At 48.0% G+C, this 16,599-nt stretch overlaps 1 protein-coding gene across 5 annotated transcripts in view; it reads left to right on the top strand.

Moving 5' to 3' along the window:
• Positions 1-16,599, top strand: part of MEF2D (myocyte enhancer factor 2D) — a 93,498-nt gene that overhangs the window by 52,187 nt on the left and 24,712 nt on the right. For all 5 annotated transcript variants that reach the window (XM_070950466.1, XM_070950468.1, XM_070950467.1 and 2 more), the window contains exon 2: positions 3,066-3,343. In XM_070950466.1, the coding sequence (XP_070806567.1) occupies positions 3,290-3,343 (54 nt within the window). In that variant the 5' untranslated portion in view covers positions 3,066-3,289. The remainder of the gene's footprint in view (positions 1-3,065; positions 3,344-16,599) is intronic.

Here is a 16,599-nt window from a genome sequence, read left to right as displayed (position 1 = left end):
CCCGATATAGTCAGTTGACGCCATGGTTGGCTATTGGGGATGAGATCTTACCCCCCTCAGAGAGGGCTCGCAACTTGGGCGTCCTCCTGGATTCACGGCTGTCTTTAGACGATCATATGATGGCCATGGCCAGGGGGGCTTTTTATCAGGTTCGCCTGATTTCCCAGTTGCGTCCCTTTCTGGATCGGGATGCCTTGCGCACAGTCACTCAGGCCGTCGTCATTTCCTGTCTGGACTATTGTAATGCTCTCTACATGGGGCTCCCCTTGAGGAGCACCCGGAGGCTCCAACTGGTCCAGAATGCAGCCGCGCAAATGATAATGGGGGCGACTCGTCGCTCCCATGTAACACCCCTCTTGCGCAAGCTGTACTGGCTCCCGGTGGTCTTCCGGGTGCGCTTCAAGGTGTTGGTTATCACCTGTAAAGTGCTCCATGGCTTAGGACCTGGTTACCTCCAGGACCGCATTCTGCCATCGTCTTCCTCCCACCGACCGACACACTCCCACAGAGAGGGCCTCCTCAGGGTGCCATCGGTCAAACAATGTCGACTGGCGAACCCCAGGGGGAGAGCCTTCTCTGTGGGGGCTCCTGCCCTATGGAATGAATTGCCCCCGGACATACGAAGGATCCCCGACCTCTGCGCCTTCCGTCAAGCTCTGAAGACCCTATTATTTCAGCAAGCCGGTCTGACGGGATAAATGATTTTAAATTGGGTTTTAAAAGTGGTTTAAAATGGTTTTAATTGGAAGTTTTAATTTTGGTCAAAGATTGAATTGTTTTAATATGTTTTTTAAAATTTTGTCTTGTATGTTTTTTTTTTTTTTTGCTTTAATTTATATGCCGCCCTTCTCCGGAGACTCAGGGCAGCTTACAATGTGTTAAGCAATAGCCTTCATACTTTTGTATATTTTTATACAAAGTCAGCTTATTGCCCCCACAATCTGGGTCCTCAATTTATCTACCTTAGAATGGATGGAAGGCTGAGTCAACCTTGAGCCTGGTGAGATTTGAACTTGCAGTAATTGCAGGCAGCTGATGTTAATAACAGGGCTTAGTCCACTGTACTACAGGCTCTTGTTGTTTTATCATGGCTGTTCACCGCCCTGAGTCCTTCGGGAGAAGGGTGGTATACAAATATAATAAAAACTAAAAAAAACTAAACTAAACTGCCAGCACAAAAGCCCAGGCGTATGTGATCTGGGACTTGATTGTATCTTCACATGCACCGCAGCTCCCAGCCAGGGACCACAAAGTAGCCTTCCCAGCTGGGTTTATTTCAGCCCCTGTTTGGGGGAGACGGGGCACTTCTGTGGGTGGCACTGGCCTCCCAGGATGCTTTGCCTTCAGTGGGCTTCAGATGGGCTGGGCAAGACGCAGCAGGATAGTCTACACTGGCTTGTGGTGAGCAGAGGGTTCTTCTGGATTCAGGACATGGAGGAGATGATGGGGGGGGACTCTGGGGGGTCTCTTTGGCTCATAACCAACGGCTTGGATGCCGCCAGAGATCCAGTCTCAGCTGGAGGAAAAGCGCCTGGAGGGAAAGAATGGAGGGCCGGTTGCATTGGCTTTTTAGGGAAGGGGGGAAGATGATCAAGTGGCCAGGTACATTTGGGGTGGGGGTCCTTCTGGAACCCTCTGGAGTTTGGGGGTTCAAGTGGAGGCCAGCCCAGCAGGCAAAGGTCTACTGGGCAGGCCCACCCCGGTGGGCTTGGGGACAGTGAGGGATTTGACCTCTGACCTCCCAGGCTCAAAGGTGGCTGCCTCTCGGGGCCTCTGGTTCTTTCAGAATGGCAAGCGCCCATGTGCATGTTTTGAAAGAATCACAAACCACGAAGTGATTGTTGGTTGTGGCTCGTTTGTGCCTGCACAGGCCAGGTGTGTACAGTTTGCACTTCCTGTTGTGCTGTTCTAGGGCTGAAGTGTTGTGAGTGGAAACTTTCCTTCCACTTCCCTCCCTTCCTTCCTGGGGAGGAGAAAAGGGATGGTGGCGCCTCTGACCTTCCCCTGCATCAGAGGCCCCTCTGTCCTCTCGGGAACCATAGAGTCCGAAGGGACTTCAGACCTAATCAAGCCCAACTGCTGCTCACATATTCTGTTATATCTTTTGCTACCATTGTGTTGTATTAATTACATGTTGCTGTTCATTGACCAAGCAAATATTATTGATTGGTTGATTGATTGAAGGACTCAAGAAGTCATCAAGTCTAAAGCCCTTCACTAGACCATGTCCAATAGCCTCTCTTTGAAAACTGATCAACTTTTAGTTATCCTATTTTTAATGTTTGCATGCGGGCATCTTTTTGCATTCCTAAATGTGTTGGTTGCACTGGACTGACCTTGGCTGACCTCAGAAGAATTGAATGGGGTTCAGGACTGCATGACAGAAAATCTCAGACTGAGAACGAAGCTCGGGAAGGAAACCAGGCACGCCTGACTTGATGGAGACTTGGCCAGGCAGGGGACCCTCTCCTCTCCTGCTCCCCCTCCATTGCTTGGAGGAGGAGAGAGACCCAATTGCTTCCTGAAAAAGACAGGTGGGACGTTGGGAGGTTGTCTTGCAGCCGGCTGTGCACACAAGTCAGGCCATGGTGGAGGGGCTGCCTTTCTTGGACTCAGAAGGCACTTCCGCTGTGCTGCCAATTACCCAGAGCAGCTGAGCTCCTGAGAAGATACGCAAGAAGAGGAGTTCAGGGCGAAATTCTGGTATTTCTAGGGAGAATCAGAAGGAAAAGCAGCCTTCTGTTAAAAAGTAGCAATTGGAAGTTGTTGGGGTGTGTGCCCCCCCCAATGCCCAGCTTTCCACTTCCTGGGGTGTTTTAGGGGGGAGGATTTTATCAGGAACCTGCTGTAAGATTGTCAGGGGCGGGAAAGGGGGTGAACTGTGCACATGGTGTTTTTCCTTGTGTGTAAGTGTGTACTAGGATCCCCAGCTAATTTTAGAGGAATTCAAAGGGGGGAGAGAGATGCAGGTCATGCAGCCCCAGAGAGTTTGGCTCTAGAGATCACCTCACACCCAGCCAAGCCATGATTTTTAACCTCTTCTTCTCCCTTCTGTTTCCTTGCAGGGCTCCTGATCTCTTTTTTATGACTCCCCGTCTGGATTTATACCGAATGGAATATCATGAACTGAAGAAATTTACCTTTCTGTTTTTGCTTTCTTAATTTTTTTCTACTTTTTTTTCTTTTTATTAAGAAAGCTTTTTTTTTTTTTGGATGATAACACTTTGAATTTTTTTCCCCTTTTAATCTTTTTTGAAATAAAAATTGAGTCACCTCATCTTGTGAGAAGATGGGGAGGAAAAAGATCCAGATCCAGAGGATTACGGATGAAAGGAACCGGCAGGTCAGTCGCATGAAGTGGCTTTATTTGTCTGTGTCCTTAACTGATCCCAATTGATTCCCAGCGGCCTCTGCCTTCTTGCTGGTAAAGCGAAGGGGATCAGAGGCTTGGCGTGCCTGGCTGTGCCTGGTGGGCTTCTGGTGATCTGAGGCACCCAGAGGACCATCTTTGGGGGTGGGGGGGGGGTAGGTGTGTCTCTGCATTTTAGGATCACAAGGCTCTGGGATGTCTAGGGCCAGACCCCTTGAAGACCCCACCCAGACTCATTTCCAGGGGTTGGCGTCCTTTCCTGCTATGGCTGGGTCTGGCAGCTGCTTTCCAGCCCTTCTCCTCCTGGCTGGGGACTACATCCCTGGCTGTCTTCTGGTCCCCGTTTTGTTGGACCTCTGGGTATGGTGATGCTCAAGGATATGGCCTGGTAGAGCCATTCCTGCTCTCGCTCGTCTGGCTTGTAAATAGAGACCTTCAGGGTTTTCAGCTTCTTCCTCAAAGTTCCTGGGGATCCATCCATCCAAATTTAGGATTAGGATCAAGGAAGCCGTTTCCACTGAGGCTGCTTGATGTCATGACTGATACAGGCTGTTCTTTGCGAGGAACCCCCCAATTCAGACCTACTGAAACCAAGAGTTAAATCAGCATTTCTGACGTCTTTTGGAATCTCTGGGTGGGGAAGACGATAGGATGGTTCTAAACTTAGCTTCCCATATTTCTGCTTTGAAGTAAATGAGGAAACTCTGGGCTTGCAGTTGTTGGATTTCTAAGGATTTGTGGATTTCCATGGGGTGGGGGTGGGGATCAATCCTATCCTGGTATTAAAGGGGAAACAGATTCCCAAATTGACCTGGGAAACTCAAACCATCACTTCCAAGCAAGCACTGGCTTTCCTTCGATTCCCTTGAAGCAACGCAGAGGATGACTGGAGTGCCAGTGGAGAAGTATGGCCTCTTGGGAGGCCACTTCAGGCGCTGAAGTTAGCAAAGGAGTTTTCTCTGCCTCCGTGACATCTTAGCAGTGGCTGGGTTTGTACAGTCCCAAATTCGAGTTAATCAAACTGCTGCTTGTGTTTGCATCATGTGCTATGGCCACATCCTTCCCTGCCCTTTGGGGATCAAGGTCTGAGAGTGACCCCCTGGTGGCCGATGGCCTGTTCGGATTTCCAGCTGCCTAGCAGGTCTGCTCCTTTGGTCCCCTCTGCTCAGGGCGACCTGCAAATCCTATTAGGAGACATGAAGAGTCTCCTTCAGCCGAGCCCGCCCAGCAGGCAAACATGGGGAGAGGCCCGGGTGGGCTGGTTGGCACTGGGAGCAGGAGGGGCTTGGGATGGAAGACCATCAGAAAGGAATGCTTATGCAATTGGACACCCCCTTCAGTCTGTTTCCTGGAAGGTCCCCTGTGTGCCCAGCAGGTGCTCTTAGAGGGTCCCAAATGTCTCTGTGTGATGTGCCCCCATTTACACCCCTCCCCCAGTGCTCTGAAATCTCTTTCAATCCACTTGGACTCCTGAGGTGGTCAGTCTTGAATCTGAACAAAATCTCCAACCTTCCTTCACCCATTGGGCCCCCAACTCCTGGCTTCCTGAACATCTGGAGGCCCCATTTCAGTGGGCAGCTGAACTCCCAGGAAAAGCTGCATTGGGTGGGGTGGGTGGAGCAGAGGAAGGAGGCAACAGCAACCTTGTAATATAAGTATGAAGTATTGAAAAAAAAAAAGATTGTTATTTTGAGGAGAAATGCTACATTCATGTGCAAATGTATGTGGATTTGAATCAATCAATCAAAAGTCCCACGACTGACTGACTGACTGACTGACTGAATATTCTTGATCATGTTTCTCAGCATTCTGCAGTGATTTGGAGTAGGAGTGTGCAGAATTTTTTTTTTGAAAAATATTTATTTATTTTTTAAAAAAACAAACACATAAAATACATCTTTTAAGAACGAAGTCTTGATCCAGTCATAAATAGGTACAATCACTTTTTTTTTTTTAATTTGATTTATATGCCGCCCTTCTCCGAAGACTCAGGGTGGCTTATAATGTGCTCAGCAATAGCCTTCATCCTTTTGTATATTTATACAAAGTCAGCTTATTGCCCCCACAACTGGGTCCTCATTTCACCTACCTTAGAAAGGATGGAAGGCTGAGTCAACCTTGAGCCTTGGCGAGATTCGAACCCTGCAGTAATTGCAGGCAGCTGGTCTTAATAACCAGCTTAATAACAGGGTGCCTTAAACCCCTGTACTACCAAGGCACTTCTTTTCCAAGCTCTATTCCAATTTTTTTCTAATACATCTTTTAAAATTAAAAGTCAAAACATAAATTTTTAACACAAATTCTAATGTCTAAATCTAAACCATTCTATTGTTTTACCACAAATCTTAATTTCCAAATAGACACAACTTTTTATATCCAATTATTTATTTATTTATTTATTTATTTATTTATTTATTTATTTATTTATTTATTTATTTATTTATTTATTTATTTGTTTGTTCGATTTATATGCCGCCCTTCTCCAGAGACTCAAGGCGGCTTACAATGCGTTAAGCAATAGCCTTCATACTTTTGTAGACACCTGCTTAGGAGGGCTTTCGGGCCCCCCTAAGTGGTGTTCTTTTTTATACAAAGTCATCTTATTGCTCCTACAATCCGGGTCCTCATTTTACCTACCTCGAAAGGATGGAAGGCTGAGTCAATCTTGAGCCTGGTGAGATTTGAACTTGCAGTAATTGCAGGCAGCTGGTGCTATTTAACAGCACTTTAGTCTGCTGCGCCACTAAGGCTCATTCTTTTTAAATCAAAATTCTATCTAGCTCATTATCTCACTCATTATCTCACTCACGCCCTTGTCACCTCACGCCTGGATTATTGTAATGCTCTCTACATGGGGCTCCCCTTGAGAAGCACCCGGAAGCTCCAACTGGTCCAGAATGCGGCCGCGCGGGTGGTGATGGGAGCAATGTGGCGCTCTCATGTGACCCCCCTCCTGCGCGAGCTACACTGGCTCCCGGTGGTCTTCCGGGTGCGCTTCAAGGTTTTGGTTACTATCTTTAGAGCGCTCCATGGCTCAGGGCCAGGGTAGTTACGAGACCGCCTCCTGCCACCAATAGCCTCTCACCGACCAGTTCGCTCCCATAGAGAGGGGCTCCTCGGGGTGCCGTCGGCCAAACAATGTCGACTGGCAGCCCCCAGGGGGAGAGCCTTTTCTGTGGGGGCACCTGCCATCTGGAACGGGCTCCCCCCGGAGTTACGAAAGATCCAAGACTTACGCATCTTCCGCCGTGCCCTGAAAACGTTTCTATTCCAACAGGCTGGTCTGGCCTAACTCTCCCTTTTAAATTGGCTTTTAAATCGGGTTTTTAAATCGGGTTTTAGATCTCTTTTAGATAAATTTAGATGTTTTGGTTTTAATTTTTTTGAGCCTAAATTATTTAATCTGTTTTTTAATAGTCTTTAACTTTTATATGTCTTTGTATTATTTATGACTGTTCATCGCCCTGAGTCCTTCGGGAGTAGGGCGGTATACAAATATGAAAAATAAAAAATAAAATAAAATAAATTACATCTTTCAACATTAAAATCAAAACACACATTTTTAAGAAATATTCTAACCTCTTAATCTAAGTATTTGCCTTACTATTTTGTCACCACAAATCTTAATTTCCAAATGTATACAATTCTATTTTTATTTCAATTTATAAATCAAATTTCTTTTTTTTTTTATAATACTTCATTAAATTTTTTTTTACACAAATAAAATATAATAACAATTCTGTTTGACATCGGATTCGCAGTGTTTATACATATATACATGAAAAATTATCTGGTGTCATTTATACTATACATTTCTAATTAATTTATAATTTCTATTGATTGATTTATAAATCAAATTTCTATCTGCATTCTTTAATCTCTAGACCCTTAAAATTTATTTACACTTAATTTTCTTGAACTTATTACACTTTTCATTTTACACAGATTCATTTCATACTCATTCCACTTCATTTTAATTGTCTTCCAATATATTCTTTTTCACGCTGTATCTATTGTTTTAATTAATTTCCAACATTTTTACATTCAAATTATTTCCGACAGATCCTCCTCCATACCTCACTATTATTTGGCTAATTCCCAGCATCTTATTTTAGCTGTTTTCCAGCATATTCTCCTCCACACCTACATCTATTGTTTGGCTGATTCGCAGCATCTTTTATTTTGGCTGTTTTCCAACATATTCTCCTCAATACCTCCAACTATTGTTTGGCTGGTTTCCAGCATATTTTAATTTGGCTGATTTCCAGCATATTCTCCTCCACATCTCCAACTCTTGTTTGGCTGGTACCTAGCATTTCTTGTTTTGGCTGTTTTCCAGCATATTCTCCTCCACCATTTCTATTATTTTGGCTGATTCACAGCTTGTGTTATTGGCTGCTTTTCAGCATATTCTCCTCCATATCTCCACTTGTTTGGCTAATTTTCAGTATATTTATCCATTATTTAACTTTTTCCCAACATACTCTTCCTGGGTGATTTCCAACATGTTTCTTAATATTAATAATTTCCAAAACAAATTAAACTCAGTCTTATTTTGCTACTTAAATCTTTGTATCTTAATTTATCATCCAATTAATACATTAATCATTCATATTTAATCATATTTACCATTCTCAATTTTGTTTACAATTTGAAATTGAAACATATTACATCAAACATATTCTCCACATATTCTCCCATAATCTAATAAATTTTCTTAAGTTTATCTAATATTAATATATACTCTTATTTTTTCACAACAATATCGTTTTTGTCCACCTTTACATCAATTTTCTAGTTTAATTACCTTGTTTTATTTTCCATCTTTATTACTCTATAAGCACCTCCTGTTTGTATTTAAAATTCATTTAAACATTTAAGCATTCCGTTTTCATTTTATATATTTTATTTCTTCATTTCCCTATCTGTCCATAATATTCCACTTCAGATTCAGTATTGCCATATTTAAAACTCTATATGTCATTTTAATTCTTTGTAACATCTACTCCATATAAAATCCATCAGCTTCTCTTCTTTTGTTCCTGCGCCAGTTAGTTTCAGTTTTACTAGTCCTGTTATATTTCCTTTCTTTCTTTCCACCTATAAAGCTTCCTATAGACAGAATCGGAATCTCCAAGATCAAATCCATAGTCATTTTCAAAGTAATCCAGAATAAATGGCAAGTCACAATGTTCCTTTTTCAAGCAGAAGACAAATCACTACAATCCACTTCATTCTTAGGAGGATGTTGGCTAAATCCCACGGCCGCCCCCTCTGGCTTGTCTAGGGTGGGGCCCATTTCACACGAGACAAAGAATGCCATTGGTTGAGGGTGTCCTTGGAAACAAAGGAGGGTTGGCAGGGTGTATGCTTTTAAGAGGGAGACCCTCCGACCCACAGCTCAGGCCTTGGGCTCTCACCCACAGTGAGAGCTTTTCAATGGGGCCAGGGGTTTCTGTGGTTCCTGGGCCACAGTGAAGGATGGGGGGAGAGAAAATATCCCAGTTATTCAAATACTAAATCTTTTTTTTTAAAGCAGAGAAAACTTTTGCTGGGGTCAAATGATAACTTGCTCTGTTGGAAAAGAATATTGGGTAGGAGAAACAAGATTCAGGGCTCCCTGGGGGTGCGCATGCATTCCTGTGCATGGCTGCTCAGTGAATTCTGTGGTTGGGGTGTGGAGGTGTTGGGGGAATGGGACACAGGAGCATTTGTGATTTCTCACCATGATGAAGGAGCAGTGTAGATTTGTGGTTGTGGGTGAAGGAGGGCTTAAGGCTAAGGCCCAGGGTTGGGAGTGTGAACAAGAGGCAGAAGCTTCCTTATGGGCAGTGATTAGAATACAGATTCTGCCCACTGCCAAGAATTTGATCCTAACCGGCTCAAGGTTGACTCAGCCTTCCGTCCTTCTGAGGTCGCTAAAATGAGTACTATGAAGCGGTACATGTAGTCCTAATTGAGCCCAAAATTTATATTGCTAAGTGAGAAATTTTTAACTGGGTTTTGCCCCATTTTACAACCTTTCCTGCACATTTGTTAAGTAAATGTCTGGAGTTGTTAAATTAGTAACCCTGTTGTTAAGTGAATGTGGCTTTCCTATTGACTCTGCTTGTCAGAAGGTCCCCAAAGGTGATTACATGACCCCGGGGCACTGCGACTGTCATAAATGTGAACCAATTGTCAAACATCCAAATGAAAATCACATGACCATGGGGATGCTGCAACGGTCATAAGTGTGAAAAATGGTCATAAGTCATTTTTTTCAGTGCCGTTACAACTTTGAACGGTAACTGAATGAACTGTTGTAAGTCAAGGATTACCTGTATATAAGTCTAAGTGCTATTGCTATCCTTCCTAGATGGGCCATCAGCCAAGGGGAAGAGATTGGATGGACCCGGCCCCCTTCATGACTGATGAGAAGGGCGACCCAGATGTGTCCCTGCTGGCTAGGCACTGAGAAGTGTGTGTGTGTGTGTGTGTGTGTCCTTGGAAATGTGCCCAGCCAGGTTTCAGGGGCAGCATAGTCCTAGAGCAGGGCAGGGCAGGGGCTTTGATACCCAAGAGATGCTGGTGGCCTTCAGAGATCCAACTGCTCTGTGGAGAAATGGGCGTGAGGGGACCGAATGGCTTTGCTGAGACTGCACCTGCCTCCTCCCCTCCCTGAGCTGCTGGCTCCATCCGTGGCTGGCTCGGCAGTGCAGGGATGGTTCATCTTATGGTCTCTGGGGGCTTCAATCTGCCTTCCTGGAGGTGGGTCTGAATAAGAACTGCAACTGTGGACTTGATGAAACATGGGTGGTGGGGGTGTTGTCACACATCAAATCTAGTTTTTCTCTTCTGGCAGAGGCAACCTCTGGAATGAGAGGAGGTTGCTATCAATCCCTTGCCCTAGGCAGAGGTTTCCGCTTGCCTTCCAGTTCTCTCTGGCTGCCCTCTTGCAGGAAGGAGGAAGGTGCTGCTTGATAGAACCACCCCAAATGTTTGATGGACCCTGTAGAAGGAGCCTGTCCTCAAGGTCCCCTGACTGGTCCCCTGTGTGGCTTGGAATCAGTGGGTGGATCATAAGGTGCTTAGGTGGATTCTTGCTGCTTACTGATCCTAGAGAGCCCCTCATTTTGGGAGGAGGTGCCGGGCTTGAAATATGGGAAGAGACGTCTGGAGAGCAAATCTGACCAAGCGGCTCTGAGAGCCTTCATTGAAGGTGACTTGATGGCAGTCAGAGCAGCAAAATAGATTCCTCTGCCTTGTGGTATCTTTGGGCTGCCGGCCAGCAGCTTTGACTAAGGTGACCTGGTTATTCTTGGGTAGGGAGGGGCTGGGAAGCCCCTGCAAGGTTGCTGCGGATAAAGTCCCTGGGATCCGCTCTGAGCTGGATTATCTGGACCCTTTCTGGTGATCGGTGGCAGGCAGGGGATTTCTGTCCTGCCCCCCTGGCAGAATGGAGGTCTTCAGAGCTACACACCGTGGGATCCTGGAGAGGTTCAGGGGCTCAGGTGGGGAATGGGAGGCCAGTGCCCCACGGACGGTCCCTCCTTTCTTCAGGCGCCTTTGGGGGAGAAGCCCCAGAGCTTCCCTCTTTTTCCCTCTTTGCTTAAGCCCCCATGAAGCTGCTGAGTTTAGGGCCCGTCCTTCCCAAAGACAGCCAGGCAGGTGGTGAGAGGAGCCCCTGGGCTCTACACATGGGACACTTCCGCCCCATGGGCCTCGCTCACTTGCTCCTGGGAATCTTCTGGGTGGAAGTTCAAGCTGCTGGATAGCTCCTCCCAAGCCCTGGAGGCCACAGGCCTGCCCCTCTCTGCCGTTCTCCCCCTGAGTTGCTCAGGTCCCTTTCTGGGCTCTGTCAAGCGACTGCACTCGGCCGTGTCTCTGCCCTTGGCCCTTTGGAGCAAGTCACCCAGAGGCCGGGACAGCTCTGGCCCTCTTAGCTCCTTATGGGGCCTGGGAAGCCCCCACGTGTTTTCCCTGCACCAGATCGGGCCGACAACTGAGCCCACCTTGTGGTGAGTGGGAGGGTTTGATATTCCCAGCCCCTCAGTTTATGCAGGATGGGTAGGTTGGATCACAGTTGGAGAACTGCTCAGTTTGGGTTGTCTTTTGCTGGTTACTTTTACTGATATTCAGCTCCCAGAATAATGTATTTGCAATTGAGTTTCAGCCTTCCATCCTTTCGAGGTAGGTAAATTGAGGACCCGGATTGTGGGGGCAATAAGCCAACTTTGTATAGAACAACACCACTTGGGGGGGGGGGGGGGGGGCGAAAGCCCTAATAAGCAGGTATATTCAAAAAAGTATGCAGGCTATTGCTATAATGCATTGTAAGCCGCCCTGAGTCTACGGAGAAGGGCGGCATATAAATTGGACTAATCAATCAATCAATCAATCAATCTTTGCAGAGTTCCTGGGAGCTGTGAAAAGCATAGAAAATACTTGGCAGGCTGGGACGTTCTTAGGAGTCCTGAATGAATTGAGGTTCCCCTGTGAAATAGGGCCCTGCCGCTGCCATGGGAGGCCCCTGCAGCCAGCCCCTTTCTCTCTCTTCCTGTCAGGGCAGAGCTGGGGGGAAGGGAAGGGCTCCCCAGCTACGAGCGTTGGGTTCCAGTGGTGCAGCTGCTCCTTGCAGCTGGTCACCTGCCTCCCAGGTCCAGGGGAGACATCCGTCCTGCAGGTGGCTGCCCTAGTTGACCTCCCTGCTCACTGCACAGCAGAAGGGGGGAGTGCACCCACCGGCCTCCTCCGTACCAGTCTGGGTAATTCTGGGCCCAGCTTGGAGGGTGGCGCCTTGGAAGTGGGATGTCCTGGGAGGGCAGATCCTGGAGATGATTGCATGGACCACCTGGCTTCAGTGGGCATCTTGGCAAGATTAGCGTCTAATCCTCTCTCAGCCAGAGGGGGCTGAACTGCAGTAGGTCCTCACCGCTGGCATTCCCCCAGAAAGGAGGCCTTAGAGGAATGAGCGATGGGCCTTTCCTGGAGGGCAGGGGCCCTGGGGGTGGGAGGGACAGGAGTTTCCATCTCACTGGGGCAGAGGCCCACAGCGTTGGCGCCTGCCACCCCAATGACATTTGCAGGAGTCACAGAGCGGATGTTGTGGCAGCAGATTCGCCCGTGGTCGGCCTTGGCACTTCTGAAAGGCAGCGGGGCGTTGTGACCGTGCCTCCCAGCACAGAGCTTATGTCCCAGAGGAAGAGGATTTGACGGCCCTCTTAGACTTAAAAGGTTAATGCCTCCAGATGAGGATCTGAAGCCTGTCCTGGCTGAAAGGGCAGGCAGAGGGAGAGAGGTCGCCGCCTGCCTGGTGCGATGCCCGCTCGGTTCCTAGCAGGGTCCAGGGGTCTCGTTTTGCAAAGACTCCACTGGCCACCAAAATTAGCCCAGCTGACCTGAAGGAACGATTCCCTAGGAAGTGAAAGGCAGAAGAGCAGGAAGCTCCCTAGGAGCTGGGTTCAAATTCCCTCCTGGCTGAGCTGCAAGATTGGTTGGCTCTTCCTGGAATCTATGACTGAATGAACCAGACCGCATGAATGTTGCCCCACCGGGAGGCCCTGCTCCGCTCCCCAAACTTTCAGGGCCCACACCCCAGTGATGGCAAGGGGGAGTGGGAGGGGGGTGCCTCCCTGACTCGCCCATTCCTTTATTGTGTCATGGAATTAGGAAACAAAGAGTGGCTGCAAATACGTAAATAGGGACAGGAGTACACCAGAAGCTTGTTGCTGGAATTCCATAGTTTTTAAGCTGCCTTATTTGTCCTCCTTTTGATTGGTTGATGGTGGACTTGCAACCCCTTGTGCCTTAATGTCACATTCCTCTGCCTGGTTGTGCTATTGTCTCCCAAACAATTGTGCAAAGCAGAAATCAATTTCAAAGTAATGCATTCTGAAGCCTTGAATGTTCTATAGCAAAATAATGTCTGGATGCAACATTTTTGGCTGTTCAGTACATTCACGCTGCCTGCAGGCGGCCATTCCTCTCTGTCTGGTTTGTTTTGTCATTCCTGCCCTGGCTGAATCTAGTGGGTCTCTTCTCTCGGCCCACCTTCCACGGGCTGCCTCTGAACCCAAAGATGCTCCCCACCTCCCCAGCCCTGCTGTTTTAGTGTGGCGAGACTGATGGATGCTTTTCCCAGGGGACAATTTGGGGTTGTTTAGAGTCATAGAATCTTAGGGCTGGAAAGGGCCTCAGAGATCATCTAGTGCAACCCCTAGCCCAAGCCAGGAGTCCTTATACCAGCCCAGACAAATGGATATCCAAGCTTTCCTTGAAAACTTCCAGCAATGGAGCACCCAGGTATTAAGAGCACTCATGCTCATTCAGTTGTGCTCCCCCAATTCTTTTGGGGTGAAGTCAAGAGCTTTTCCGCTGGACCCAGGAGATTCAACCAGGTGGAATTGCTGCCTATGTGACTCTGACAAGGGAAGGAAGGAGGAAGAGAGGAACTGTTTGGGGCTGTTCAGTTTTGCAAGGGGGGGGGGGCAGAATTCACATCTCTTCCGTGGTGCCCACCCGTGGGCAGGCCTGGCTTGGTGATGCTTCAGTTGCTTTTCTGTGATATCTGGAGATATCTCCGGTGGGTGCTGAAGGTTTGCCTTGTACTGGCTGGTGCATTTACACTGCACCCCTCGCCAGGAATCACAATGGTTGCCCACCATTGTGTGTGTGTGTGTGTGTGTAGGAAAGGGCTTACTCTGGGCCATCTAACTCCCCCTTTCCACCATCTTCCACCAGAATCAATTTGAATAGAGGTGGAAGAGACCTTGGAGGTTTTCTAGTCCGACCCTCTGCTCAAGCAGGAGAACCTACACAATCTGAGACAAGTGGCTGTCGTCTCTTCTTAAAAACTTCTAGTGATGGAGCAGCTCAGTGGTGGGATTCAATTTTTTTTTTACTACCGGTTCTGTGGGCGTGGCTTAGTGGGCGTGGCAGGGGAAGGATACTGCAAAATCCCCATTTCCTCCCAATCAGCTGGGACTCGGGAGGCAGAGAATAGATGGGAGTGGGGCCAGTCAGAGGTGGTATTTACCGGTTCTCTGAACTACTAAAAATTTCTGCTACGGGTTCTCCAGAATTGGTCAGAACCTGCTGAATACCACCTCTGGAGCAGCTGCAACATCTGAAGGCCAGCTGTTCCACTGGTTAATTGTTCTAACTGTCAGGAAATTTCTCCTGAATATTCCAGCTTGCTTCTCTCCTTGATTAGTTTCCATCCCTTGTTTCTTGTCTTGCTTTCTGGTACTTTGGAAAATAAGTTGACCCCCTTCTTCTTTGTGGCAGCCCCTCAAATACTGGAATCCTGCTATCATGGCATTCCTAGTCCTTCTTTTCTCTGGACTGGCCATACCTAGTTCCTGCAACGTGTTTTAGTCTCCAGGTCTCTAATCTTCCCAGTTGCTCTTCTTTACACTTTTTCCAAAGTCTCAACATTTTTTGTGTAGTATGGTGGCCAAAACTGGATGCAGTGTTCCAGGTGTGGTCTTACTAAGGTTTTATAAAGCAGTACTAATACTTCCCGTGATCTTGATTCTATGCCTCTGTATATACAACCAAGGATTATGTTAGCTTTTTTGGCTGCAGCAGCACACTGCTGGCTCATATTTAAGTGATTGTCCTTCTCACAGTTACAGAAACCATTCCCCCCCCCCCCCCGCCCAGTTTTTGCTGTGAATTTTTGACCACCCAGGCTGCTGGTAGTTTGCTGATGCTACACAGATGCAACTTTCCTGGGGCCCAGCAGCATTCGGGGTCTGATGAGCCCCCGAGGATGGGCGATTGCTTTCTTCTGTCATGCTCTAAAGGAGTTTATTGTTGCCAATGTTTGGAGGAGTTTGGGAGCCTCCCCACAGGCCTGGGGTCTTGGTTTGTGCGGCTGTCCATAGGGGAAGATGGGCTTCTGGCTGGTGCAGCTGACTAGAGGCGCTGCCTTCCTTCCTGCTGGCATGGCGAGGCCCTGAAGTGGGTGCCAGGGCTTTTCACAGCGGGGAAAATTCGTTCAAATATGGGGAAAGTGTACAAGAGATGGTGCAGGGACTGGAGGGAGGAAGAAACGGGTGGAAGCGGAATTTTCTTCCTGATGCATCACCTCTGCCCCCTTCTTCAGATTTCCCCTCGCAAGACGTCCCAGGGAGGCCTCACTTGAACCCGATCCCTTCTCTCCCTGCCCCATTGCCACCACATCTGCAGCGTGGGGTGGTTGGTGCCTGGTGCCTGCCAGCCTTTCAGGTTTTCGGCCATGCCTGCACACGAAGTGCTTTGAGTGCTGCAAACTCTGCACATAGGCAGACACAGGCTGATTCAAAGAGGGATGCCGTGTGGTTTTTATGCCTTCCGTCAGCAGCTGCTTTAGAGGAGGTTTTATCTCGTGGGTTCAGTCCTGCAGGGACAGGCACTACCCCTTTGGGCCTCCCAGGGTGCCTGGCCCACTCTGCCCCTTCGCCTCCTTTGCCCGGCCTTTTTGGCTCTCCCGCTGCTGGGTTCCCAGGCAATGGGGGAGGGGAGAGAACCGGATGAAAAAAATCTTGCTACAAACATCTGTGCCTCCACATTATGTTTGTGGTTTTTTCTTTCATGGCATCTGTACACACATTTGTTTATTATTTATTTGTTTACGGTGGTTTGTTAGTAGTTCAGTTGCAAATGGCTCTGAGTAGCTTTAACCAAGCCAGGAAAATGTTAAAATGGAACCACGATAGGCAGAGCCATGGAGGAGGCCCCCATTGAGAAGGGCCTGCAGGAGCCCTTCTCTTGGTGAGAACCATTCAAGGAGTCTCAAAGGGTCTCACAACCTGAGCTTAAAGGAAGGCTCTGAAAAGTACAGGAGCTGATTTGGGGGGAGCCAGAACTCCCTGTGCCGGATGAAGCCTCCAGTTCTCCCTGAGTCCGACCCTCTCCAAAGCTCTTCCTCCTCCCGCCATTTGGCCAAAGTCTACTTGGGGGCAGAGAAGGAGCCGAAGAGAGGAATGATCCTCCTTTTAAAATAAAGAGCCAGTCATGCGGCAGCTTCAAGGCTGTGGAGCCATGGCAGCATCTCCCTCCTTCAACCAAGAGAGGCTCTGGGCTGAAAGAGTCCCCAAGGGCATCACCACGTCCCTCTGTCCAGGCATGGCCTTGTGCTGGTCGTACGAGACCCACCGACCCATGGCAGGTACAAATCTTGTCCCAGTGAGCAGCCAAGGGAAGCTGGCGGCAGGCATGGCTGCCTCCCTCGGAAGACGGGGCCAGAGGACTGCCCTTGGGGG

This window comes from Pituophis catenifer, unplaced genomic scaffold (assembly GCF_029215685.1).
Source record: "Pituophis catenifer annectens isolate HBS135680 unplaced genomic scaffold, rPitCat1.0.hap2 SCAF_10, whole genome shotgun sequence".
NCBI lineage: Eukaryota > Metazoa > Chordata > Lepidosauria > Squamata > Colubridae > Pituophis > Pituophis catenifer.
The sequence above is the reverse complement of the archived record's forward strand: the minus strand, read 5'-3'. Positions and strand labels throughout refer to the sequence as shown.